A 27,938-nucleotide genomic window follows, 5' to 3' on the forward strand; every position below is an offset into this window, starting at 1 on the left:
GTTCAGTTTCGATCCTCATGAACTTACTGTTGGTCTTCAGAGTCCCCGGTTCACTGCTTCTGCTTCCCGCTTGGTTAATAGCCTTGACAACAAAGATATACTTGGTGCCACTCTGCAAACCGTGCACTGTGTAGTGGTTCTGCTTGATGTTGGGAACAATCATCCAGCTCTCCAGTGAGTTGCAAAGACCTGGGAGGAAAAGAAAAAGTAGGACGAGATAAGCAGAAAAAGCGACAAATGAGAAGGAAGGGATGTTAGAGTCGAGCCAATTAATTTAATGACTCCGAGTTTTCATTTTTGACTTTAAACAGTTTCTAAAAATGTCATTTGATTTAGCATTTACCAATTAGACCTTTTTTTTTTTTTTTATTATTATTAAAAGGAATATGCTTATGTAGGTTAAGAAGTGTCTTCAAACTGCAAGAATTTCCAGGACGTCACTCTAAAGAGGAAAACTATTTTCATCTTTGTATCCTACAGAGATGTACAGCTGTGAGGGAAGGATACTAAATGATCGGTTATGTTGCAGCCTGAGGCATAAGGAACAGGTGAGGAGGTGTGAAAAGGCACAAGAGGAAATCCTTCACACCTCGTTGGCTGCAAAGCTGCACTACGCTCTCCCTGCTATGTGGGATTCTTTTATGTGTTTTTTATTCTTTTGCACTGTAGCGCTGCAAAACCACTTCTAAAAACTGAAAGCTGTCCACTCCACCATCTTCTATAGAGACCACCCTGAACTGACTTCACAGTTTTTTTCTTTTTTATCTGCAAATAGATGTCTTTTACAGGCTGTAAAACCAAAGTCAGGTCATAATTTGGTGTAGGTGCGTAAATAACGCGACATTTACACGTAACACTGTCTGTTTTAAAGATAAGACGTGATCGTTTTTGGAAAAATCTGACACAGGCCACTTTCATACGTGGTCCTAAATCCAATATCTGTAATTGTAATATAATAATATACAGGGGTTGGACAAAATAATGGAAACACCTTCACCTCAAGATGATAATGCCCCAATCCATACAGCTAGAATTGTTAAAGAATGGCATGAGGAACATTCTAATGAAGTTGAGCATCTCGTATGGCCGGCACAGTCCCCAGACCTCAACATTATTGAGCATTTATGGTCAGTTTTAGAGATTCAAGTAAGACGTCGATTTCCACCGCCATCGTCTCTTAAAGAGTTGGAGGGTATTCTAACTGAAGAATGGCTTAAAATTCCTTTGGAAACAATTCACAAGTTGTATGAATCAATACCTCGGAGAATTGAGGCTGTAATTGCCGCAAAAGGCGGACCTACACCATATTAAATTATATTTTGTTGATTTTTTAAGGTGTTTCCATTATTTTGTCCAACCCCTGTATTATACAATGTAATATTTTGCAATGCGACTTCAGTCTGAACTACCTTCTAGGGTAACAATTAAACCATCTGTCCACGCTAACTCATGCTAATTAATGTACAATGTCGCTGTTAAATAAACCAATAAATAAATAAATAAGTTTTTCCCTGGATTTCCCTGGAGTCTTTCCCTGGATATTCACAAAAAGTCCAAAAACATGCTCAGTCAGACAAACTAGTATATGAACAGACTAAATTACTCCTCAGTCACATCTATAACAATTACAGCAGTTACAAAAAGAAACACTACTGTTCTACTTTGTTTCTTAGGCTACGTTCAGACTGCAGGCAAATCCGATTTTTTTGTTTTTGCATATATGTGACCTGTATCCGATGTGTTAAAGACAGTTTGAACAGCACAAATCTGATTTTTCAAATCCGACCCAGGCCACTTTCATATGTGGTCCTAAATCCAATATGTATAATTGTAATATAATAATATATAATACAATGTAATATTTTGCAATGCGACTTCAGTCTGAACAGCCAGGTCTGCCTTCTAGGGTAACAATTAAACCATCTTTCCACGCTAACTCATGCTAATTAATGTACAATGTCACTGTTAAATAAGCCAATAAATTAAAAAAAAAAAAAAAAAAAAAAAAAAAGGCAAATCCGATTTTTTTTTGTTTTTTGCACATATGTGACCTGTATCCGATGTGTTAAAGACAGTTTGAACAGCACAAATCTGATTTTTCAAATCCGACCCAGGCCACTTTCATATGTGGTCCTAAATCCAATATGTATAATTGTAATATAATAATATATAATACAATGTAATATTTTGCAATGCGACTTCAGTCTGAACAGCCAGGTCTGCCTTCTAGGGTAACAATTAAACCATCTGTCCACACTAACTCATGCTAATTAATGTACAATGTCACTGTTAAATGAACCAATAAATTAAAAAAAAAAAAAAAAAAAGTTTTCCCCTAGATTTCCCTGGAGTCTTTCCCTGGATATTCACGAAAAGTCCAAAAACATGCTCAGTCAGACAAACTAGTATATGAACAGACTAAATTACTCCTCAGTCACATCTATAACAATTACAGCAGTTACAAAAAGAAACACTACTGTTCTACTTTGTTTCTTAGGCTACGTTCAGACTGCAGGCAAATCCGATTTTTTTGTTTTTGCACATATGTGACCTGTATCCGATGTGTTAAAGACAGTTTGAACAGCACAAATCTGATTTTTCAAATCCGACCCAGGCCACTTTCATATGTGGTCCTAAATCCAATATGTACAGGAAGTCCTCGGGTTACGAACGAATTCCGTTCCTACACTGGCGACGTAACCCAAATTCACGCGTAAGTCAGAATTAACCCTTTAATACCCCCTAAATACCCCCTAAATCTCTAAATAAATATCCAAATACACGTATTAGGCTTTACTGATGTTCGTCGGCGTCTCGCCTTTCTCCGACCTTTTGATGATATCTAGCTTCGTTTCCATCGTAATGGCTTTCCTCTTGGCTGGACCAGCATCGCTAGAAGATCCTGCTTTCTTTTTTGGGGCCATGATGTGAAAAAGGAGGGTGAAAAAGGTGAGGATACCGAGAAAATTACGGAGCACAAACACAGACTCTACACTATGGGGCTGGAGATAAACTGGCGGACGAGACTCAGGCGTCGTAAAGTCGAAACAGCGTAGGTCAAGTACCGCGTAACCCGAGGACCTCATGTATTTAATATTTTACAATGCGACTTCAGTCTGAACAGCCAGGTTGCATTTATCCGGCCTTTATGTCACTGAAATGCGACAAATGTCACCAAAAAATAAATAAAAAATTACTTTCGTGAACACAGTGTATGCTTGCATGGTCACGGATTATGTCAGGACCGCTTTTGCGCATGTGGGTAACTTCAGGGTTGCCGGTTCAAAACGATCACGTGTTGAGCCGCATTATGTAATAAATTCCCATTATGTAATAAAAGTTCAAAATGTAATAAGAATGTCATGTCATCTTGTAATAAAGCCGCATTATATAATAAATTGACGCATTTTGTAATAAACTACGTCAATGCATTATGTAGTAAATTTTTTCGCATTATGTAGGAAGTTATTACAATTTGAGAAATTTATTACAAAATGCATTTGACACATTTTTATTAAAAAAATGTCTTTGGAAAAATCTGTGTTTATGTCCTGTATATTCTTGAACACGCCAGTAACAGTAAATTTCAAAAACCACAATTAATTTCGGTTAACGAATTTAGCGCGTCAGACATCCTTATATTTTATACACCGGGTACTCTTTCCGCTTTGCTCTGACTTTAACATGACCGCCGGTGTTTCTCCACCTTACTCCAATACTTCTGTAAAAACCGCTGTCCGGTTAAATTCAGGCTGCCCCAGAGGGGGGGGTCGTGTAATTTAAGTTAACTCACCAGTTACGTTTTGGATGGACGGACCAACCCAGGAGAAATGGAAGAACTCACCAAAAAAGAAGGTTTGAGATTTTAAAAAGTTAAAACAAAACTTGATTTATTGCTTCAGGCAAAAATAGAAAAAAGTTACAAAAAAGAAAGACGTCAGTTATCAATTAGTCTAGATGTCTTTTACAGGCTGTAAAACCAAAGTCAGGTCATAATTTGGTGTAGGTGCGTAAATAATGCTACATTTACACGTAGCCCTGTCCGTTTTAAAGATAAAACCTTGTGCAGACGTGATCATTTTTGGAAAAATCTGTGTTTATGTCCTGTATATTCTTGAACACGCCAGTAACAGTAAATCTCAAAAACCACAATTAATTTCGGTTAATGAATTTAGCGCGTCAGACATCCTTATATTTCATACACCGGGTACTTATTCCGCTTTGCTCTGACTTAAACTGCGTGCCCATGTGGAACACATGACCGCCGGTGTTTCTCCATCTTACTCCAATAGTTCCGTAAAAAACGCTGTCCGGTTAAATTCAGGCTGCCCCAGAGGGGGGGGGGGGGGGGGGGGGGTCGCGCAATTTAAGTTGACTCACCAGTTATGTTTCGGATAGACGGACCAACCCAGGAGAAATGGAAGAACTCACCAAAAAAGAAGGTTTGAGATTTTAAAAAGTTAAAACAAAACTTGATTTATTGCTTCAGGCAAAAATAGAAAAAAGTTACAAAAAAGGAAGAAGTCAGTTATCAATTAGTCTAGCATCAAACACACTATTTGTCTCCTACTTTTTCTCATCTCATCATTACATTTTATAGTCTTCAGTCACTTGGAAGACTTCCATATTTGGTACATAATCTCAATGATTGGTTGAACACTTATTGCTGGGTAAAACATGTCGCAGCTTACTTCAAGAATTCCACGTAAGCTAATTCTGAGAAAAAACACATTTTGAAAATTCACCTGAGTTAATCACACCTTGGTTTGACATTTGCACCAACAGTTTAGCTTACACTGCATAGAGTTTCCGTAAGTACGTCTAGTTCTAACACTTGAGCAATTCTTGACCACAGAAAGTCCCTAAGTTTATAACCAAGATTAACTCAGCTCGCTTTTACCACAAAGCTGCAAGATAAGATCTTTTTCTGACCTTTTTCTCCAAGATCAGCAAACACGAACCTGACCTGACTGTTCAGTACAAAGAAGGACACATCTGCAAAAATAAAAGATTCTTCAAGCAAAACAACCTGCAACATTACTTTTTGTCTTCTCCATTTTGGTTCATAATGTATGATGTATGATATTCACCTGACATTGTAGAGTAAAATGTAACCCTTTCATGCATAGTGGTCACTCTGGTGAACAGTTCTTCTCCAGCTGTTCTCTTGTATATTCATGGGTTTTGTTGTTTTAGTTCCATATCATTCAACACAGTGGACACTTATGCATCATCTCATAAACTGCAATTCATACCATTACTGTAACTTTGCTGTTCTTGATTGGTTCTTGAGTGGAAATCAATTGTTAATATTTATTTTTTGTGTATTATCTCCATGAAGTGAGTAATAACTAGTATCAGAATATGTTAAAATGTGAGAAAACATAAGATTAGCTGCATTAAACATGGTTTCATTTCACTGTTTTCATATCACTTTATGATATTGGGTTTTAAATACATGTTTCTTTGCTTCAAGAATAAAATTCATGGTGTAGCTGAGTGGACGTTTTTGTAACTCCATGAAAAACAGGTTGATTTAAAAAAAAAAAAAAAAAAAAAATCAATCACATTGGTTTTTTTTTTTTTTTTTTTTTTCATGCCTACAGAGGAATAAAAACACTCAGGAAAAAAAAAATCTTGATTAAGGTTCTCATAATTCATGCAGGAAAGGGTTAAGATCATATTGATTGTTAATATTGATGTTTATATCTCAAATCAGCATGAAAAGGACATATTACAGCTGTAACCATGATGTGTCCCAATATTTTTGTCCATATAGTTTAGAAACATCAATATTTAATAACTAACTAGTATATAACTAGTATTAGAATACGTTAAAATGTGAGAAAACATAAGATTAGCTGCATTAAACATGGTTTAATTTCACTGTTTTCATATGACTTTATCATATTGGGTTTTAAATACATGTTTCTTTGCTTCAAGAATAAAATTCATGGTGTAGCTGAGTGGACGTTTTTGTAAATCTATGAAAAAAACCCTCAATCTCATTGTTTTTTTCATGCCTAAGGTGGAATAAAAACACTCCAAAGGAAAAAAAAACAAAACTCAACTATAAGGTTCTCATAATTCTTGCATGAAAGGGTCACATTCAACTCCCATTTAATACGATCTTTATCACTATATCTTTTTTTGTTGTTGTTGTTTATTGTATCATCACGTGAAGTGGTTGAATATTTTCTTTGAAAACTGCGACGTCCATCTGAGAATATTCATTTTCGTGTTTTCCCTTGTTTACATGCAAAGGCAAAAAATGGAGATTTACCGAAATCTCCACTTTGGTCGAAGTTTTTAGAAAGCTTCATTTTCGGTGCGCATGCTCGTTGTTGTCGTGTAAACATTAGCGCAACCGCAGAGAGAAATCTCAGTTTTCAAAAATACTCAGTCATGTGTAAACGTAGCAAAAGAGTGACCAGATTCAGCTGTAAGATTTTCCACCTGCGGTTGCTGGTTTGTGTCTAAGTATTCTTTTAAATTAGACGCCCTGGCTTTAATATCTGTCCTCAGAGATCTGAAAGTATGCATACAGCTCTAATGCCAGGTGGGATCTTTCAAATGTGGTCACACTGGATGTATTCAGAGGTGGTCCAGGATGTATACGTCCACATTTTGTGAACAGTCGGTACAGGAATGTGTCCTGGGACCGACTGAAGAACTGCAGACTCAGCAAAGTGAAAAAGAGCTCACCAACAGCAGCATACTGAAGTGTTTCAAAGAAGTCTGAGCAATAATATTTTACAAGTACTTCTTTTGAGAAATGCTTCCAGAACACACCAGAATGGCACGTTTTTTTTTTGTTTGTTTGTTTGTTTTTTACATAATAAAATAATTAGGCTTAACCTTATCCACATTTCACATAATGCAGTTGTCATGTTGATTTGACACAAGCAAAACCGCAGACACTGATAACTCCATCAATGTCTTATAATGTCATTTAAGTGAAAACTGAGGAAATTGGTTTGACAGAAAATGAACCTACTAACTCATTTACTGCATCTCAGTCAAAAGCTAAAACCACAAATAAGTTTCCCATACAGCAAATAGTTAACACAATGCATAACTGTGAGGATATATATATGTGTGTGTGTGTGTGTGTGTGTGTGTGTGTGTGTGTGTGTACATGTGATTGATGTTGAGGCCTCTCTTGTTTGAAATTAAAAATAGGGAAAGAGGGAGGAAAGAAGAGAGGGAGAGAGGGAGAGAGGGAGAAAGGGAGGATGGAAAGAAGGAAAGAAAGCAGGGAGGGAAGGAGGAAGGAAGGACGGGAAGGAGGATGGAAGGTAGGAAAGAAGTAAGGAAGGGAGAGAGGAAGGAAGGGAGGATGAAGGAAGGAAGAGAAGATGGAAGGCAGGAAGGAAGGAAGGAAGGGAGGATGGAAGGGAGGAAAGAAGAGAGGGAGAAAGGGAGGATGGAAAGAAGGAAAGAAAGCAGGGAGGGAGGGAGGGAGGGAGGATGGAACGAAGGAAAGAAGTAAGGAAGGGAGAAAGGAAGGAAGGAAGGGAGGATGAAGGAAGGAAGAGAAGATGGAAGGAAGGAAGGAAGGAAGGGAGGATGGAAGGAAGGGAGGAAAGAAGAGAGGGAGAAAGGGAGGATGGAAAGAAGGAAAGAAAGCAGGGAGGGAGGGAGGGAGGGAGGGAGGATGGAACGAAGGAAAGAAGTAAGGAAGGGAGAAAGGAAGGAAGAGAGGATGAAGGAAGGAAGAGAAGATGGAAGGAAGGAAGGAAGGAAGGAAGGGAGGGAGGGAGGAGGGAAAGAGAGAGAGGGAGGAAGGAAGGAAAGAAGTAAGGATGGGAGGGAGGGAGGGAGGAAGGAAGGGAGGATGAAGGAAGGAAGGGAGGATGGAAGGAAGGAAAGAGGGCAGGGAGGGGGAAAGGAAGTAAGAGTGGGAGGGAGAGAGGGAGGGAAGGAGGGAGAAAAGAAGGGAGAAAGGGAGGAAAGAAGGCAGGGAGGGCGAAAGGAAGGGAGGGGAAGGAGGAAGGGAGGGAGGATGGACGGAAGGAGGGAAAGAAGTAAAGAAGGGGAGAGGGAGAGAGGAAGGAAGGAAGGGAGGATGAAGGAAGGAAGAGAAGATAAAAGGAAGGAAAGAAGGAGGGAGGGAGGAAGGAAGAAAGGGAGGAGGGAGAGAGAGAGAGGGAGGAAGGATGGAAGGGAGGGAGGGAGAGAGGGAGGAAGGAAGGGATGATGAAGGAAGGAAAGAAGGCAGGGAGGGAGGAAGGGAGAAAGGAAGGGAAGAAAGGAGGAAGGAAGGAAAGAAGTAAAGAAGGGGAGAGGGAGAGAGGAAGGAAGGGAGGATGAAGGAAGAGAAAATGGAAGGAAGGAAAGAAGGAAGTATGGAAGGGAAGGAGGGAGGGAGGAGGGAGAGAGAGGGAGGGAGGAAGGATGGAAGGAAGGATGAAAGGGAGGGAGGGAGGGAGGGAGAGAGGGAGGAAGGAAGGAAGGAAGGAAGGAAGGAAAGAAGGCAGGGAAGGAGAAAGGAAGGGAGAGAGGGAGGGAAGGAGGAAGGAAGGATGAGAGAAAGCAAGGAAAGAAGGAAGGAAGGGAGAAAGGGAGGGAGGGAGGATGAAGGAAGGGAAGGAAGATGGAAGGAAGGAAAGGAGGAAGGAAGGAAGGAAGGACAGAAGGGAAAATGGAATCAAGGAAAGGAGAAAGGGACGGGGAGGATGGAAGGGAGCGAGGAAGGACGGAAAGAAGGAAGGGAGGATGGAAAGAAGGGAGGGAGACAGGAGGGATAGAAGAAAGAAAGAAAGAAAGAAAGAAAGAAAGAAATCCATCCTTACAGTCCTCCTCACAGAAGTCTGTCTTACGCAGGAGCCTCGACTCAACGCTGTCCTATCGACGTTAAAGATGGACTGATTGATTTCTGCCGATTTCTGCCACGAAAAAACCAGTCCACCTTAAAAGCTGCCGCCGGTAGCTTCTCTTTAATTCATCACAGTGAATGAAATACGCAAAGAAACCTTTCAATGTCACCCTGTTAAACTTGGACTGAAAGTAGAAACGTCAGGTCCGAGCGATTCCTTCTGAAGTGAAACCCGTTCGGGGACGGTTTTCAGCGGCAGGTGTAGAACAGATGTTCCTACAGGTGGACAGTCCAGGTCACACACCTCAGGGCGCATGTTAATTCATGGTTTGAAGAGCCTGAGATCTGCCGTCTATACCCTGGTTATACTCCCAGGAAATCAAACCAAACCAGGAAAACGTTAACCCATGCGTTTCCATAACAACTTTTATTCCCTACTTACCGTCGCGACCACTCCGTTCATCAAACCTTAACCTCCTATCCATCCCCGGCTCCAACTTCTCAACAAAAGGCAACCGTGCTTTTGCAATTCTGCAATTCAGATCATCAGATTCTACAGACGCCTTCAAGCGACTCTTAAAAACTCACTTTTATAAACAAGCATTTCATTAAATCTCTTCTGTTTACGCCCCAGTGAATTCATGACTTCTTCCCTGGAGTCTCTGTGCTTTATCACCTCACAGGTTTTCCCAGGATCATCACAGGTTTTCCTAAGATCATCTCTGGACCTGCTGCTGTGGTCCTGCCTCTCTCCACCTTTATCTCCGCACCTGCTGCTGTGGTCCTGCCTCTCTCCACCTTTATCTCCGGACCTGCTGCTGTGGTCCTGCCTCTCTCCACCTTTATCTCCGGACCTGCTGCTGTGGTCCTGCCTCTCTCCACCTTTATCTCCGGACCTGCTGCTGTGGTCCTGCCTCTCTCCACCTTTATCTCCGCACCTGCTGCTGTGGTCCTGCCTCTCTCCACCTTTATCTCCGGACCTGCTGCTGTGGTCCTGCCTCTCTCCACCTTTATCTCCGCACCTGCTGCTGTGGTCCTGCCTCTCTCCACCTTTATCTCCGGACCTGCTGCTGTGGTCCTGCCTCTCTCCACCTTTATCTCCGGACCTGCTGCTGTGGTCCTGCCTCTCTCCACCTTTATCTCCGGACCTGCTGCTGTGGTCTTGCCTCTCTCCACCTTTATCTCCGAACCTGCTGCTGTGGTCCTGCCTCTCTCCACCTTTATCGTCATCACTCACTTATCCATATAGTTGCGATAGTGTTTATTATACTGTTTTACACATGTTCTAGCTCAGTTATTTGTGCATGTGTCTCCCTCTACCTCCCCCCTCTCCCCCTCTCCCCCAGTCTCTCTCTATCGCTCTCTCTTTTCTCCTCCTTTACTTTCTCGCTTTACTTACTTACTTACTTATTTCAGATGCCCATGTAAACACCTTATTCCAGTTGAAAAAGAATAGTTCGGAATAAATTTAAATCTGAATAAAGCCACTGGTTTAACCCCCTTTTAATTCCGAACTAAATTATTCCTCGGACATGTAAACCCTTTATTCCGTTTGGACTTTATTCCTGCCATTCTGCACATGCTCGTTGTCTTGTCCTGTCGCCATGACGCACAAATTGTGCGCTAGCAGAAGAATATGCGATGCAGTCTAGTCAACCCGAACTGTTCCAGTGGACTATTCTGATGGGATCTACCAGCCTGGAAAACCCTGAAGAAATAGTTCACCATTTGTTTTTTGTTTTTTTTATTAATTCATTCGTCATGCCCTAATACTGCTAAAATGGCTGCTTCTCCACCTTCTTGTATAAGCGTGAGGGAAATTATCATAATGACCCAATCAATAACGCCTATAAAACGCAATGTCTAAGGTTTCAGAAACGAATCGCTTTTCCATTGACCCTCAAATTGCGCAAATATAACTTGCGCATAAAAATTGACCTAATGGAAAAACGACAATGTCGCCAAAAGTCTTATTTTTCGATTAAAAGTTTTTGCGCTAGCAAGAGGTGGTTTTTCAGGTGTAGCGCAAATGGTATATCACGCAAAACTGTAATGGAAAGACCTTTATTCACAACTAGAGTCGGGTGATTAAAAAAATCGGATGTTGATGTGCGTTACAACAAGCGAAGACGAAGAAAAAACATGTCGGGGTATGTGTGGACACACCAGGAAACCCAATCATTTTTTTAAATTTAGTACGAGATAGAGGGTTAATATAATAATAATAATAATAATAATAATAATAATAATAATAATAATAATAATGATGAATATATCTGTAAATTAACACCATATTTACGTTTGTCGCCGTGTTTATGGAATGACTTCTTGTGTCATCTCGCAATAATAAATAAACAAATCATCGCATTTGGGATTTAATGGGAAAACTGACGCTATGCACTTCTGTTTTTTTTTTTTTTTAGATTTAGTAAATATCGGTAAAGTTTTGTGCAAATATCCAATGGAAAAGCGACTACCATTGGAATTTTTCCAATTGCACAAACAGTGAAAGAGTTACAGCCATTTGAACTGCATATACGCAGGGTGTATCAGCGATGACACATACGATTTTAAAGAGTTAAATGTTTATTCTATTCTATTCTATTCTATTCTATTCTATTCTATTCTATTCTATTCTATATTCCTGTCTTTAACTGGAGGTATAAAAAACATCAACTGATTAAAGTTTGTGCAAAAAGATTGAACCTATGTTGTAGTTTCATGCATGTAAAGCCGGTTATCTTTACCCATATCCCATTGGAAATCCTTTTCAGATTGCCCGACCAATTATATATGGAGCTAAAGAAGTTGCTTTTGTATTTGTATTGCACTGATATTATAAGACTGATCCTTTTTTTCGCATAATAATACAGTTGAAGTAACCCGGGGGGAACTTCGTGGTGCGTGACATCGGTACAAACTGCGATACCTCAAACGTTACTGGATGCAAAAACAGAAGGAGAGAAAAAATCAAAGCGTCGTGAGGAACGTAAGGACGTAGCGTCGCAGGTGAAAACAGCGGAGGGAGGTTGGCGTAACGGTTTTCAGGGCTAAATGTTTATCTAACAAGGAATAAATAAGTAAGCAATGATAAAGGTATGACCTCAGAGAATCAAAGAAACAAAGACCAATGAGCATGCAGACTTTAACCCTTTCATTGGGCAAGTGACTATTTTTGGTCATTTCAAACATAGTCAGGTCAAGAAGTATGTTTGAAATTTTGAAGCTGTAAATAGTGAATATGTGTGATTTTTTTTGTCAGTTTTTGACCTTATAACAGTTGTTTTATTACATGTATTTACTTTTTAGCAAGTGCTGCTCGGATTTTTTATCGCAAGAAGAGGGAGACTGTTGTCATGCCAACCCATGGGGAGGTAGATGACGATGTCCAATAACACACTAAGGTTGAAATTTTGCATTTCAGAGTATTTCATTGAGTGCCCTACAAAGGGTTAAGACAGTAGTTCCCAATCTTTTCGGGCTCATGACCCCATTTCAACATCATAAATTTCTGGTGACCCCAGACATTTTTTGGGATAAAATTACTTTGTTTTTGATCATGTAATAGTTTGCTATCCTATGTTGCAAATAAACATTAATTTTAGATGATATTTAGGCTATATAATGTGTATTTTTATGGAAAACCCATTACATGAAACTAATTAAAAACAGTACCAGAGAGGCCGACCAGGTCCGATTTAGTAGCACCAGAAGTGAGATCTTGCGAGTCCAAGTTGTACCTGAGATCACTGACACACAAAAATGACTGCGGATTGTTGCCAGAAAAGGTAGCCTGATTAATCGGTCGGCTCTCGTCTCTTCGACACGGTCAAAAAAGTGTGAAGAATACACCAAATCGACTACCGACTTGAGTCGAAAACTAGAAATGACAGAACATCTCTCTAGATCAAAGGTGTCAAACATTCGGCCCGTCAAAGGATCCGATCTGGCCCGTGGGATGAATTTGTGAAATGCAAAAATTACACTGAAGATATTAACAATCGAGGATGTCAAAATCATTTTAATTCAGATTAGGGTTCCACATACAGACCAATTAGATCTCAAGTGGGTCTGAACCAGTAAAATACTATCATATTAAACCTATAAATAACGAAAACAGCCAATTTTATCTTTGTTTTAGTGTAAAAAAGTAAACGTACATGAGAATGTTTATATTAAAACCTGCTATTTTACAAAAAATGGGAAAAAACCTGAAATGTCTAAAGAGAAGTAAATGCAATTTTACCAATATTCTGCCTGTTATTAAATGTTTCGTGCATTTGTAATTGTAATGAAAGTTGTAATGCACATGTGTAAAATAAACTACTAAAAATAAATAAATAATAAAAATAGATAAACTGATAAACTGAGGCATAATATTGTTAAAATTGGACTTGTTTTTCTTAAGATGTTTCCAGTTGTTTGTGTTATTCAGATTTTTGTAGATGTTTAAAAAAAAAATCTTGAATTAAGCAAAAAAAAAAAAAAAAAAAATTTGAACTAAGCAAAAAAAAAAAAAAAAGTTGAATTAAGCAAAAAAAAAATGTTGAAGTAAGCAAAAAAAAATCTTGAATTAAGCAAAAACAATGTTGAATTAGGCAAAAAAAAAAAAAAAGTTGAATTAAGCAAATAAATCTTGATTTAAGCAAAAAAAAAAAAAAAAAAAATCTTGAATTAAGCAAAAAAAATCTTGAAGTAAGCAAAAAAAAAAAAAATCTTGAATTAAGCAAAAAAAATAAAAAAATTTTTGAACTGAGCAAAAAAAAAAAAAAAAAGTTGAATTAAGCAAAAAAAAATGTTGAAGTAAGCAAAAAAAATCTTGAATTAAGCAAAAACAATGTTGAATTAGGCAAAAAAAAAAAAGTTGAATTAAGCAAATAAATCTTGATTTAAGCAAAAAAAAAAAAAAAAAAAAAGAAATCTTGAATTATGCAAAAAAATCTGGAATTAAGCAAAAAAAAATAAAAAATCTTGAATTAAGCAAAAATTATTCATATTTTTGTGGATGTTAACATTATCATAATTTAATTTTACTTTTTTCACTGTTATTATTTTACTGGTTCGGCCCACTTGAGATCATACTGGGCTGAATGTGGCCCCTGAACTAAAATGAGTTTGACACCCCTGCTCTAGATGAAAACACAGAGCTCGCTATCGTCAGTCGTCGTTGTCAGCAGAGAGTGTTGAGTAGTCACGAAGGGTTGTCTAGTAATAAGAAGATACTGGCGTTGTCAGCTCTCGGACTTCTTCTAGTGGAAGAAGAAGGATGTTGCAGGCGAAAACTAAGGAGAAATCGCACTATGCTAACAATGCTAACAGTATTCACTTCATGGAATGAGTGAAGTCCAAAGGCAACACTGACTGGCACTCATTCGGATATGATACAAACAGTTAATGGCCTAATATAGAAGACAATAGTAGTGTGAAGTACCTCGGCATAGTTGTATTTACATGGAAACTTCTCGTTCACTGATTCGCTAGTCAAGGGCTATCCCTCCACCAATCAGATTGGTCCGACTGAACGACGGGTAGTGGCCGATTACACATATTGAATCAGCCAAAAAGAATGGTTACAGCATTAACGACGGCCGATCGTACTGAACACACCGAGCAGACTCATGTCACCGACCTCGCTAGACTGCCCGACGATGTCTGACTACCGAAAATCGAGTTGGTGTATCTTCGGCTTAAAAGAGCTGTCTCTGTATTGTGATTAATCCTAAAACCAGATTAATATTTGTCTAAAATGGTATTTTCACTTAAAAAGTCGTTCAATTGATTAAAAACAACTTTCTCAAAAATTTTGCTTAAAAAAAAGTAAGTTGGATATGGATCTGTAGTTATGGAAAATGTTAGGGTCTAAATTGTTCTTCTTCAGAAGAGGCCTCACCACTGGCGTTTTAACGGCAGTGGGAAAAGTGCCCGAAAGCTCGCCTTCAAAGGTTCTATAAAATAACTTAAAAATAGGACCAATGGCCCTGTAGCTTACCGGCCAAATTAAAAGCTTTGGGAAATGTATCCAGATGCCATTTATTATCACCCAGTTATGCATATTTATTATATAACAGAAAAAGGCCAATGTTTTGGTCATATTCCAATCAGATCTGTAAAAAAATTCAAATTCCAACTGATATCATTGATACTGATTTATTGGATCAATCCACTTCCTATCTGTTATAATGGGAAAATTTGTCAAAGTCACACCAAATCCAGAATCAGATCCAGATCCAAATCATTTCAATACCTTGTGTTGACATCATCATACAGAAGCTGTATACCGAGTTTGAAGTCAATCAGAACTGGAGTTTCGGAGAAGAAGATGACTGAAATGTTTTCCCCATAAGAGCCCATGTTAAATTTTCCGTAAGTTCCCGGATCCAGAAGAAGATCCTGATCAGCATGTGGACATTATGTTTTGGTCATCTCCCCATCAGGGCTGGACTGTAGAAATTTACACTGGATATCATTTATATTTACTGAGTTATTGCATCCATCCACTTCCTATCTGTTATAATGGGGACATTTTTCAAAGTCGCACCAAATCCAGAATCAGATCCAAATAATTCACTAACTTTTGTTGACATTATCATAAAGAAGCTGTATACCAAGTTTGAAGTCAACTGGAATTGTAGTTTCGGAGAAGAAGACGATTGAAATTTTTGTAACGGACGACAGACGACAACAACGACGCCGGATGACGACAATAGCTTACGGCTTGTCGGTCGGTAAGCTAAAAAGTGATGCGAGAATTAGGCCTAAAAGGCAGTTGGTTGGCTTTACTTGGGGGAAAAAACTCGACCAAGTGTCTTAGCATCCATCAGGGCAAAACTGTCCAGAGTTTCATCAGGTGAAAGGAGACCCTCAGTCTTATTAAAAATGGTCTCCTGGACAGGTTCTGGATCGAATAAAATCTATATTGCTACTGAAGTGGTAAGCAAAGTTTGTCATGTCTTTTATACAGGGTGTCCCATAAGTCTCCATACATAGGAAAAATAAACATTTCTTGACCTAAACCATTTTTATTTCTGTAATATGCTCTATATGACTGCCATGTTGTCGGGAACACATTTCAATGCGTGTCCTCCATTGCTGAAGAACTATAAAGAAGAAATATAAAGAAATACAGGGTGACACAAAAAAACGGCAACTTTTTAACAATCCAATAAAACCAAGAGTGATGGAAGAAAAATATTTCATTCATAGTAATTGAAACCTTAAAACATGCCATTTAAGAAACAATGATGGAATTTTCATTTTTTTAAAATTACTTCCTGTACGAATGCATTCTTGAAATCTGCTGTTGACATTCCTCACTGACCGCTGCAACATCTCAGCTGGGATACTGTCAATTTCATCCTGAATTCTCAGTTTTAACTCATCCACAGTTCTTGGTCGAGTCGTGTACACTTTACTCTTGAGATAGCCCCACAAGAAAAAATCACAAACGGACAAATCTGGCGATCTAGGGGGCCAGAGAACGTTACCGAATCTTGAGATCACACGGTTACCGAACAATTCTCGCACAGCCGCCAATGGTTACTACCCAAAAAAAATGGGAATTTTTGAAGTGCGTATTGGCAGACATGAGCAAGTGGCAGCACTGCGAGACAGTGACCTTGAGCAAGTAAACACACCCCCATTTTAGTAACCATTGGCGGCTATCTCGAGAAAAGTGTACACGACTTGTTTCTTAAATGGCATGGTTTAAGGTTTCAATTACTATGAATAATTTTTTTTTTTTTCCATCACTCTTGGTTTTATTGGATTGTTAAAAAGTTCTCGTTTTTTCGTGTCACCCTGTATGTATGAATAATAACCTGCAGCCTCTAAAACCCCTGCTTCAGATGTGATATACGCACATTCCAGGCGAAACGGGGGGAAAAAACTCAAATTTGTCACCCATTTTTAGCACAATGGACTCAATTGTCACTTTGGTCTCTGCAAAAAAAACTGAATTACAACTCCACCAAAAGCATAATGGACTTTCTCCAACCATGCATCCTGAATTCTCTGTTTTAACTCATCCACAGTTCTTGGTCGAGTCGTGTACACTTTACTCTTGAGATAGCCCCACAAGAAAAAAATCACAAACGGACAAATCTGGCGATCTAGGGGGCCAGGGAACGTTACCGAATCTTGAGATCACACGGTTACTGAACAATTCTCGCACAGCCGCCAATGGTTACTAAAATGGGGGTGTGTTTACTTGCTCAAGGTCACTGTCTCGCAGTGCTGCCACTTGCTCATGGCTTCCAATACGCACTTCAAAAATTCTCATTTTTTTGGGTCACCCTGTAATTTAAAAAAAATGAAAGTTCCATCATTGTTTCTTAAATGGCATGTTTACCTCCGCCAAGGAGGTTATGTTTTTGCCAGGGTTTGTTTGTCTGTTTGTTTGTTTGTCTGTCCGTTAGTGTGCAACATAACTCACAAAGTTATGGACAGATTTGGATGAAATTTTCAGGGTTTATTGGAAATGGGATAAGGAAGAAATGATTAAATTTTGGTGGTGATCGGGGGTGGGGGGGCCCACGGGGGGGCCCATTTCCAACAAACCCTGAAAATCTCATCAAAATCTGTCCATAACTTTTTGAGTTATGTTGCACACTAATGGACAGACAAACAAACAAACAAACCCTGGCAAAAACATAACCTCCTTGGCGTGGGGGGGCCCACGGGGGGGGCCACTGATCAGCCTTGGCGGAGGTCTGCGCTCTCCGAGTGCTTCTAGTTTAAGGTTTCAATTACTATGAATAAAATATTTTTCTTCCATCAGTCTTGGTTTTATTACCTCCGCCAAGGAGGTTATGTTTTTGCCAGGGTTTGTTTGTTTGTTTGTTTGTCTGTCTGTTTGTTTGTTTGTCTGTCTGTTAGTGTGCAACATAACTCAAAAAGTTATGGACAGATTTTGATGAAATTTTCAGGGTTTGTTGGAAATGGGATAAGGAAGAAATGATTAAATTTTGGTGGTGATCGGGGGTGGGGGGGCCCACGGGGGGGCCCATTTCCAACAAACCCTGAAAATTTCATCAAAATCTGTCCATAACTTTCTGAGTTATCTTGCACACTAACGGACAGACAAACAGACAGACAAACAAACCCTGGCAAAAACATAACCTCCTTGGCGTGGGGGGGCCCACGGGGGGGGGGCACTGATCAGCCTTGGCGGAGGTCTGCGCTCTCCGAGTGCTTCTAGTTGGATTGTTAAAAAGTTCTCGTTTTTTTGTGTCACCCTGTACATGTTAGAACCATATATGTATGGAATGTATTATGTCTCCTATGTATGGAGACTTATGGGACACCCTGTATATTGTGATTGTCTCTCTCTCTCTCTCTCTCTTTTTTTTTTTTTTTTTTTTTTTTTTATCAATTACTAGAATTTTCAAGCAACCCAATTTGAATTCCAGGCAACCCCACGTAGGGTCCCGATCCCAAGGTTGAAAAACACTGGGTTATAAGGAAGGTAAAAAAAAAAACAAAAACAAAGAAAGGCGGTGGGGAGGGAGACTTCAAGAAAGACAAGATGAAAGACACAGAAAAAGCATTTTGATCGAAAGGGAGCCGGGCATTCTCGTCTTCACATGCCCTGACCCCATTTTCTTCCTTGTAGTTGTTGTTCACTCGAGTGTGCTCCTGATTTTCTGGGTCTTGCGTACATGCAAGTGTGCGTATACATCGGCGTATACTGTATGTCAGCTGTTGTTCTACAAGACGATGTGTGGTTAAGCGTGCGTCGGGATGCTGAATCATTTCACCGCCGTCATCCCTCCTGAGAGGATGTCTCGCTCCTTCAATACCACTTAAGGCTAAACGTTTTCTTCAGCGTAACAGGAATGCCAAACATCCTCTCTCGGAAGTCCTGCTGAGATTCTCCGCCGCGCTATTGTCAGATCTTCCTTTCCTGTTATCCTGTGCAAGTTATATCAAATGCACTTATATTATATGTGCCAACATCTGAGGGTGACAGTAGCATAAAGGCTAGAGGCTCCACTTTAAGAGATTCCCCTTCCACTCCACTGCTATCTCAATCTTGAGCAAAGCACTTTAGCTTCAGTCGCCTGAGGGAAGCCAGTGGCCACCAGCGGAACAGTGTGATTGCGCTTAGAAGTTCTTAAGCGCTTAAATAATGCTACAATCTAAGGCTGCACCGGGTTGATGGAAACTAAACCAGCAGTGAAATGGTGTCATTAAATGAAAGAAAACTACCACAACTTAAAAAAAAAAACAAAACAAAACAATAAAACAATTCAAAGTAGACTATAAAGAAGTAGTCGTACTTATTACACTGGTCAACAACAAATTTATTGTTTAAGTTTTTTGAGCTGATTTAGGATAATTTTGGTGTGCTGAATCCAAAAATCACATTAGTTTTGCTCAATCAGGTCAACTTTCTGAACTATGCTACATATTGGCTTTTTAACATTTTTGCTTACATTTATGGGGATTTTCACATCATATGATACAAAATTCTTTCATATTTCTTGCAATAAATGAATTCTGAAGATTTTACTTTTGCCAATGTATGATTAATGTTTTTTTTTTTTTTAATATTACAGGTGAATGAAATGGCTTCGACAAGAACACAGGTGTCAAACATGCGGCCCGGGGGCCAAATCTGGCCTGCCAAAGTTTCCAACAGGATGAATTTGTGAAAAATTGCAAAAATTACACTGAAGATATTAACAATCAATGGTGTCAAAATCATTTTAATTCAGGTTCCACATACAAACACATACAGTCCAATTAGATTTTAACTGGGTCAGACCAGTAAAATATTATCATAATAACCTATAAATAATGACAACCCCAAATTTTCTTTGTTTTCAGTATAAAAAAACTCAAATTACATGAAAATGTTTACATTACCAATCTATACTTTTACAAAAAATGTGACTAACCTGAACAAATATGAAGAAACGGAAATGTCTTAAGAAAAGTAAATGCAATTTTACCAATATTCTGCCTGTTACTAAATGTTTTGTGTGATTGTAATGCGCATGTGTAAATGATAAACTGATAAACCGAGGCATAATATTGTTAAAATTGCACTTGTTTTTCTTAAGACAATTCAAGTTGTTCATGTTATTCAGATTTTTAAGGAAACTTTGTAGATGTAAACATTATCATAATATAATTTTGCTTTTTTCACTGTTATTATTTTACTGGTCCAGCCCACTTGAGATCAAATTGGACTGAATGTGGCCCCTGAACTAAAATGAGTTTGACACCCTTGGACTAGAAGATCTTGCAAAAATAAGCCTGACGTATTCTGCTACATCTGCGGTGAATACACCATTGTACCTAACAGGAATCAAGTCACAAGTTTCATAAAATGTGCTTACCAATCTTATTTTGGTATTAAACTTGGTGACCAAGATAAAGTCACAAAAATGTAATCACTTTTGTGAGAAGATCAAATTTTTCCAAATCGAATTAGCAAAAAAAACCCTAACCTGATTGAGAAAAACAGATGTCATTTTTGGATTTAGCGGTGCAAAATGGTCCTAATTCAGTTGAAAAAACCTAGACAACTTGCAAAAAACATTTTTTTGTAACCCAGTGTTATTGGTCTATAGCAGGGGTGTCAAACTCATTTTAGTTCAGGGGCCACATTCAGCGAAATTTGATCGGAAGTGGGCCGAACTAGTAAAATAATAACATAATAATATATAAATAATGTCAAGTCCAAACTTTTCTCTATGTTTTAGAGCGAAAAGAGTAAATTTACATTCTGAAAAGTTTTACAAACTATCCTTTCAAAAGATGTGAATATCATGAACAAACTGAAAAAATAAGTGTAATTTTACAATATTCTGCCTCAGTTTCTCATTTCCACATGTACATTATAACTTACAGATCACAGTGGATCTACAAACACACAACACATTTAACAACAGGCAGAATATTTTTACCTCCGCCAGGAAGTATTGTGATTGCTTTGCTTTGTGTGTTTGCGTGTGTGTTTGTTTGTTTGTTAGCAAGATAATGCAAAAAGTTATGGATGGATTTTAATGAAATTGTCAGGAAATGTTGATACTGGCACAAGGAAGAAATGATTACATTTTGGTGGCGATCTGTTGTGTGTGTGTGTGTGTGTGTGTGTGGGGGGGGGGGGGGGGGGGGGCAGATCTGTCTTGGCAGTGGTCTGAGCTCTCTGAGTGCTTTTCTTGTTAAAATTGTACTTATGTCTCTTAAGACATTTCAGGTTGTTCATATTTGTTCAGGTTTTTCTCTTTTTTTGTGTGAAATTATACTTTGTTTTAGTGTAAATACATGAAAATATTTACATTTACAAAGAGAAAAATTTGGAGTTGTCATTATTTATATGTTATTATAATAGTATTTCACTTGAGATTGAATTGGTCTGAATGTGGAACCTGAACTTAAAGGATTGTTAATTTCTTAGTGTAATTTTTGCATTTCACAGATTCATCCCAAGGGCCAGACTGGACCCTTTGGTGGGTCGGATTTGTGATAGTGACAGTGATATATATCGCAAATTGCTACCGTCATCAACACCACGTGATCCAATTAAAATACGTCATCACGTAGCTGCTACGTCACCAAGCCTACATCTGTCTCCTATACAGAAACAACTCTCTGACCAATCAGTGGTCTGCAGTGTTTACGCGTGACATTTTAGTATCTCTTCACCTGTTTTGAAACCTTGGCTGAGCAAGTACTAAAAAAATAGTCCCGGGAACCAGACTGTAGGTTCTTTTCCATAATGAAAACACAAAAAGGCCGAGTCGAGTCGAGCCAGGACCACGTAGTAAATCTTTTATTGATGTACATTCTGAGTGCCTTATTTAGTAAAAACCTGTCAAACTTCGATTCCTCTCTTTGTCTTTTTCTGTTTTTCCACCCTGTTTTGACCCTAAAACACACAGTAAAGTAAAACTACTGAAGAAAAGGAACACAAGCACCAACTCACAGCAGCTTTTATGACACTGTTTCATTGAAATAATGTCTCAAAGGTTGTAGGGTTAACCCATAAAGACCCAGCGTGACTTTTATGTCAGTTCACAAATTAAATTTTCTTCATCAGTGATTTACCACCATTTATTACCATATTATCCTCTGTATTTTGAATTTTATCAGCATAAATCATGTATTTTCTTGTATTTCATTTACTGATCATGTAGGTGTTCATGAAAGCTCAGATTAAATTTGAGGGTTATTATATCAAAAACAGCAAAAATTGAAGAAACGGTGACTTTTTTTAGTCAAATCTATCATTAACTGAACATAAACCAAGCATTTCCATCCACTGTTATTTATCCAACTCCATGGGTTTTCCTGCTGGATCAATATTGTATTCACTACGGAGCCTCTGAACGTCCAAATGGGTCATATCTGATGACCATGAAAAGACGACAAACTGCATTTTATGCCATTTATTTACATATATCGATAGGATTAGTAGATCGACAGGTATTAAACGTCTTACATCAGTGGATGATTTAGGTTGGTGGTCGATTTTTGGGTCTTTATGGGTTAAGCAGCCGAAGATGCTTTGGCCTGTGATGCGTTTACTTACTGGCAATGTTGGACTGTCCAGTGAAGATGGCGTACTGCAGCTCATAGGACACCACTGTGAATTCATCATCAGATGTCCAGTGGACTGTGATGGTGTCGTAGGACGCTGTGCACAACTCTTCCCTTATGCACGGAGCGCTTGGAGCTGCAACAAACAGACATTCACCCGTTATATATTCGACTAAAGATTCATCTCTGTCGTCGAGACCTATCATGGTAATGTTAAAAAATAAATACAAAATCGGTGTAAGAAACCGGAGCCCCGATTAACCTTGTACGCGCTCATTTGGTGTAATTCATGATTTCAAAAGGGTCATTTAACACAGAATGGAATATGTTCTTTCCAGGAGAGTGGTAAGTTGAGCAACACCAAAATGAAATAGTAAAATATTCAGATAAGAAGCAGCTAGCTAAAAGAGCTAACACAATACTTTCATAGGGTTTCTACGAGTTAAAATTAAGACTTTTTACGACTACTTAGAGCAGAATTTAAAGCCCATTTCACAGCCGTTCCTCTCCATTCGTGTCAACCAGGTCAAGATTGATCTTTTCTCCACATAGGTATTATTAAATTTGCGCTTCCTCATGCTTACTTATCACTTGCGAGCCGTCCATTAAAGTTCCCAAAGTCAGCTTTCTCTGGTGTTGTGCACAATTAATAGCTGCACATGTGTTGGGCTGAATGTTCTGTGATCATTTCTGCAAAGTTAGCGATAACTGGTTCTTAATTTCAATATAAATTGTCGGGTTGGAACGAGTGGAACTGAGTCGACTAATGTTACTTTCTTTGCAGCTTGGACACATTTAAACTAGTGCTGTCAAACGATTAAAATTTTTAATTGGCTCAATCACAGGATTGCCGTGGATTAATTTTGAATAATCCTGATTACATAGAATTCGTTTTTAATCTATATTAATCGCATTTCATTTTGCATGAGCAGACAGACTCAAGAAAGAAGGGAATATATGTGTACTTAACGTGTTTGTCGCAAGTTGGGCGACGTGTTAGCCAAAGTGCTAGCAGAATCCCCGACTAACGTATGGTTTATTTTCAGCTGGAAGTGCTTTGCTGAAAAGAAAAGTCCTTCTTTATGTCGGTCGACTGTACCGTCTTGGGTTTTTTTTCTCCTCATATTTCAATCCGCAGGGCCAACATACTGTTTAGCATCCTCCATCTTTATCGGTTGCTCACTACCAAATCAACTGCCCATTTGCGCATTCTTGACGCTAACTCAACTTGGACAAACTGCCTGAAATGCGTTGCCAGAGATGTTCAGGGTCATTCTTTGCGTCAGATGGATTAATTGCGTTAACATTTTTAATCAGATTAATCATGATGATAGATTAATTCGCGTTAACATGGTAATTTTGACACATTTCACGCGGGTTAAAAACCTACCTTTTTTCGTCAGCGTTCTGTTGAGTTGAGTGTGTCCGTGTGTGATTGTGTGGGTATGTGTGCATGTGCGAGTTTAAGTGTGTGTACATATGGTTGTTTACTTGCACTAGCACTCTTTTTTTACCTCCGCCAAGGTGGTTATGTTTTCATCGGGGTTTGTTTGTCTGTCTGTCTGTTAGCAAGATAACTCAAAAAGTTATGGATGTATTTTGAGGAAATTTTCAGGAAATGTTGATACTGGCACAAGGAACAAATGATTAAATTTTGGTGATGATCAGGGGTGGGGGTGGGGGTGGGGTGTTGTTATGGAAGGATTTTGATGAAATTTTCAGGAAATGTTGATACTGGTACAAGGAACAAATGATTACATTTTCATGGTGATCGGGGGGGATGGGAATCGAGAACCAGTTCTTTTTGAGAACTGGTTTCCAGTAGCTCATTTCCTTGGACTCGTTTGCCTGCCTGCTTAAAGTATCTGCTTATCGATTTTTTCCCCCAACTTTATTGAAAATATATGTGTATAAAAAACATCAAGAAAAAAAAAAAAAAAAAACATCAAGATTTCAAAAGGAAAAATCATCCAAACAAATAAATTAACATAATGCAAAGGCTTCCACACGGAAGTGTATTGAATTCACACAAAAAAAATTAAATTTGGCTTTGTTTTTCAGAATTAATCAGATAATTATCTTGTAATTACGAGAAAAAATAAGTTAAAAAAAAAAAAAAAAATTGTCTCTTTTTCTGAATTAACGAGATACTGTTTTCTGAAAAAAAATTAAATTCGGCTCTGTTCTTGTGAATTAACGAGTTACTGTTTTCTGAAAAAAAAAAAAAAAAAAAAAAAATTGGCTCTTTTTTTAACAAGATAATTATCTCGTTAATTCATAAAAACAGAGCTGAATTTAATTGCCTCTGCCAAGGTGGTTATGTTTTCATCGGGGTTTGTTTGTTTGTCTGTCTGTCTGTCTGTTAGCAAGATAACTCAAAAAGTTATAGATGTATTTTGATGAAATTTTTAGGAAATGTTGATACTGGTACAAGGAACAAATGATTACATTTTCATGGTGATCGGGGGGGATGGGAATCGAGAACCAGTTCTTTTTGAGAACTTGAGAACTGGTTTCTAGTAGCTCATTTCCTTGGACTCGTTTGCCTGCCTGCTTAAAGTATCTGCTTATCGATTTTTTTTTTCTTCTCCAGCTTTATTGAAAATATTTGTGTATAAAAAACATCAAGAAATTAAAAAAAAAAAAAAAAACATCAAGATTTCAAAAGGAAAAATCATCCAAACAAAGGCTTTCACACGGAAGTGTATTGCATTCACACACAAAAAAAATAAATTCGGCTTTTTTTTTCTGAATTAATCAGATAATTATCTCATAATTACGAGAAAAAATAAATTAAAAAAAATAAAATTGGCTCTTTTTCCGAATTAACGAGATACTGTTTTCTGAAAAAATTTAAATTCGGCTCTGTTTTTACAAGATAATTATCTCGTTAATCCAGAAAAAAGGAGCTGAATTTAATTACCTCTGCCAAGGTGGTTATGTATTCATCGGGGTTTGTCTGTCTGTCTGTTAGCAAGATAACTCAAAAAGTTATGGATGTATTTTGAGGAAATTTTCAGGAAATGTTGATACTGGTACAAGGAACAAATGATTACATTTTCATGGTGATCGGGGGGGATGGGAATCGAGAACCAGTTCTTTTTGAGAACTGGTTTCCAGTAGCTCATTTCCTTGGAATCGTTTGCCTGCCTGCTTAAAGTATCTGCTTATGGATTTTTTTTTCCAACTTTATTGAAAATATATGTGTGTAAAAAACATCCAGAAATTTAAAAAAAAAAAAACATGAAGATTTCAAAAGGAAAAATCATCCAAACAAATAAATTAACATAATGCAAAGGCTTCCACATGGAAGTGTATTGAATTCACACCAAAAAAAATTAAATTTGGCTTTGTTTTTCTGAATTAATCTGATAATTATCTTGTAATTACGAGAAAAAATAAGTAAAAAAAAAAAAAAAAAAGACTCTTTTTCCGAATTAACGAGATACTGTTTTCTGAAAAAATTTAAATTCGACTCTGTTTTTGCGAATTAACGAGTTACTGTTTTCTGAACAAGAAAAAAAAAAAAAAAAAATCGGCTCTGTTTTTACAAGATAATTATCTTGTTAATTCATAAAAACAGAGCTGAATTTAATTACCTCTGCCAAGGTGGTTATGTTTTCATCGGGGTTTGTTTGTCTGTCTGTTAGCAAGATAACTCAAAAAGTTATGGATGTATTTTGATGAAATTTTTAGGAAATGTTGATACTGGTACAAGGAACAAATGATTACATTTTCATGGTGATCGGGGGGGATGGGAATCGAGAACCAGTTCTTTTTGAGAACTGGTTTCCAGTAGCTCATTTCCTTGGAATCGTTTGCCTGCCTGCTTAAAGTATCTGCTTATCATTTTTTTTTTTTTTCTCCAACTTTATTGAAAATATATGTGTATAAAAAACATCAAGAAATTAAAAAAACCCAAAAAAAACCATGAAGATTTCAAAAGGAAAAATCATCCAAACAAAGGCTTTCACACGGAAGTGTATTGCATTCACACACAAAAAAACTAAAAAAATAAATTCGGCTTTTTTTTTCTGAATTAATCAGATAATTATCTCATAATTACGAGAAAAAAATAAGCAAAAAAAATAAATAAATAAAATAAAATTGGCTCTCTTTCCGAATTAACGAGATACTGTTTTCTGGAAAAATTTAAATTCGGCTCTGTTTTTACAAGATAATTATCTCATTAATCCAGAAAAACAGAGCTGAATTTAATTACCTCCGCCAAGGTGGTTATGTTTTCATCGGGGTTTGTTTGTCTGTCTGTCTGTCTGTCTGTTTGCAAGATAACTCAAAAAATTATGAATGTATTTTGATGAAATTTTTAGGAAATGTTGATACTGGAACAAGGAACAAATTATTACATTTTCATGGTGATTGGGTGGGTGTGGGGGGGCTGATCTGCCTTGACAGAGGTCTGCTGTCCGAGTGCTTTTGTAATTTATGATTTTTTTTTTATGTTATATACTTGTTGTGAAGCTCATTGAGTCTGCCTTGTGCATGAAATGCGCTTTATAAGTAAAGTTGAATTGAACTGAACCCTAATTTAAACACGATACAGCAAACAAGTTTACGGCAACATAAATTAAGACCTATCATATTAAATTTAATACCTTTTAAGTACCTTTTTTTAAGGTATTAAATGCAGATTTGCAAATGCAAGACTTTTTAAGAACCCGTGGGAACCCTTTTCCAAGTGCAACATGCATTCTATTTGTTATTCTTCAATAAAAAAAAGACCCCTTTTCAGTATTCTGTGTCATTGTTCAATAGTACAAAGTAAAATGGACTGAGGAGAAAAGAAAGACACAAAGGCGCAGCTTAAATTGATTGTAAAGCCACTTCCTATCTTGTCACTCCTGAGCCTTCTGTCATGAATGGCTGTGCATAGTGGAGTGATTCCGACTGATTTACTTAGTGAAGAGGCCCTCCAGCGAAGCCCTCATGCATCACAGAGAATAAATACCAGCCAGGCATTTTCACGGACCTTCAAACCTACTGCATGCGGAGCCTTGTTTTAGTCTGCAACAGACTCCTAATTCATTCGGTGACATTTTTTGAAGGATCCTAGCAAACGGATCATTAGAAATTAATGTTAAAAAATTAATTTGGAGTTAATAGGCCGGTAACTGTTGCTATAGCGATGACGCTTGGGAGACGGTAGGGATGTCAAAGCAACAATAAAAAGCAACAAAATCAGAATTAATGGCAGGAATTGAATCCTAATTAGAGGCATTGTCAGGGTTTAATGAACAGTAACAAAGGGCTACAACGCGGATCTAACAGAAAGCGGCGTTCAAACATTATGACGGACATAAATTGAAATGTCGCGTGCTTTTGTTTTTCTCTCAACATTGTGACGAAGGTATGTTCAGAAGGTTTACCAGTGAGGTAATCCAGATTCTCCAGCAGTTTCTTCTCTCTGGTGAAGTCCAGGGCGAAGTTGTCGAAGGTGTCAGTGAGGTGTATCTCTGGAATCAGCACTTGGGTTGATGCAGTTGCCATGGAAACCCTAGGTCATCACCAATAAGGATTAGACACGTTTTCATTTGCACAAACTCTAGATCAT

General features: G+C 37.9%; 1 protein-coding gene across 1 annotated transcript in view; it reads right to left on the minus strand.

Annotated features, from left to right (window-relative positions):
* LOC115433075 (E3 ubiquitin-protein ligase Midline-1-like) overlaps positions 1-27,938 on the minus strand; it is a 192,862-nt gene that overhangs the window by 9,898 nt on the left and 155,026 nt on the right. The window contains exons 6-8 of the mRNA XM_030154286.1: positions 27,754-27,881; positions 22,359-22,502; positions 28-189 (exon numbers count right to left, since the gene is read on the minus strand). Coding sequence (XP_030010146.1) covers positions 28-189; positions 22,359-22,502; positions 27,754-27,881 — 434 coding nt within the window. The remainder of the gene's footprint in view (positions 1-27; positions 190-22,358; positions 22,503-27,753; positions 27,882-27,938) is intronic.

Source organism: Sphaeramia orbicularis, chromosome 2 (genome assembly GCF_902148855.1).
Source record: "Sphaeramia orbicularis chromosome 2, fSphaOr1.1, whole genome shotgun sequence".
Lineage (NCBI taxonomy): Eukaryota > Metazoa > Chordata > Actinopteri > Kurtiformes > Apogonidae > Sphaeramia > Sphaeramia orbicularis.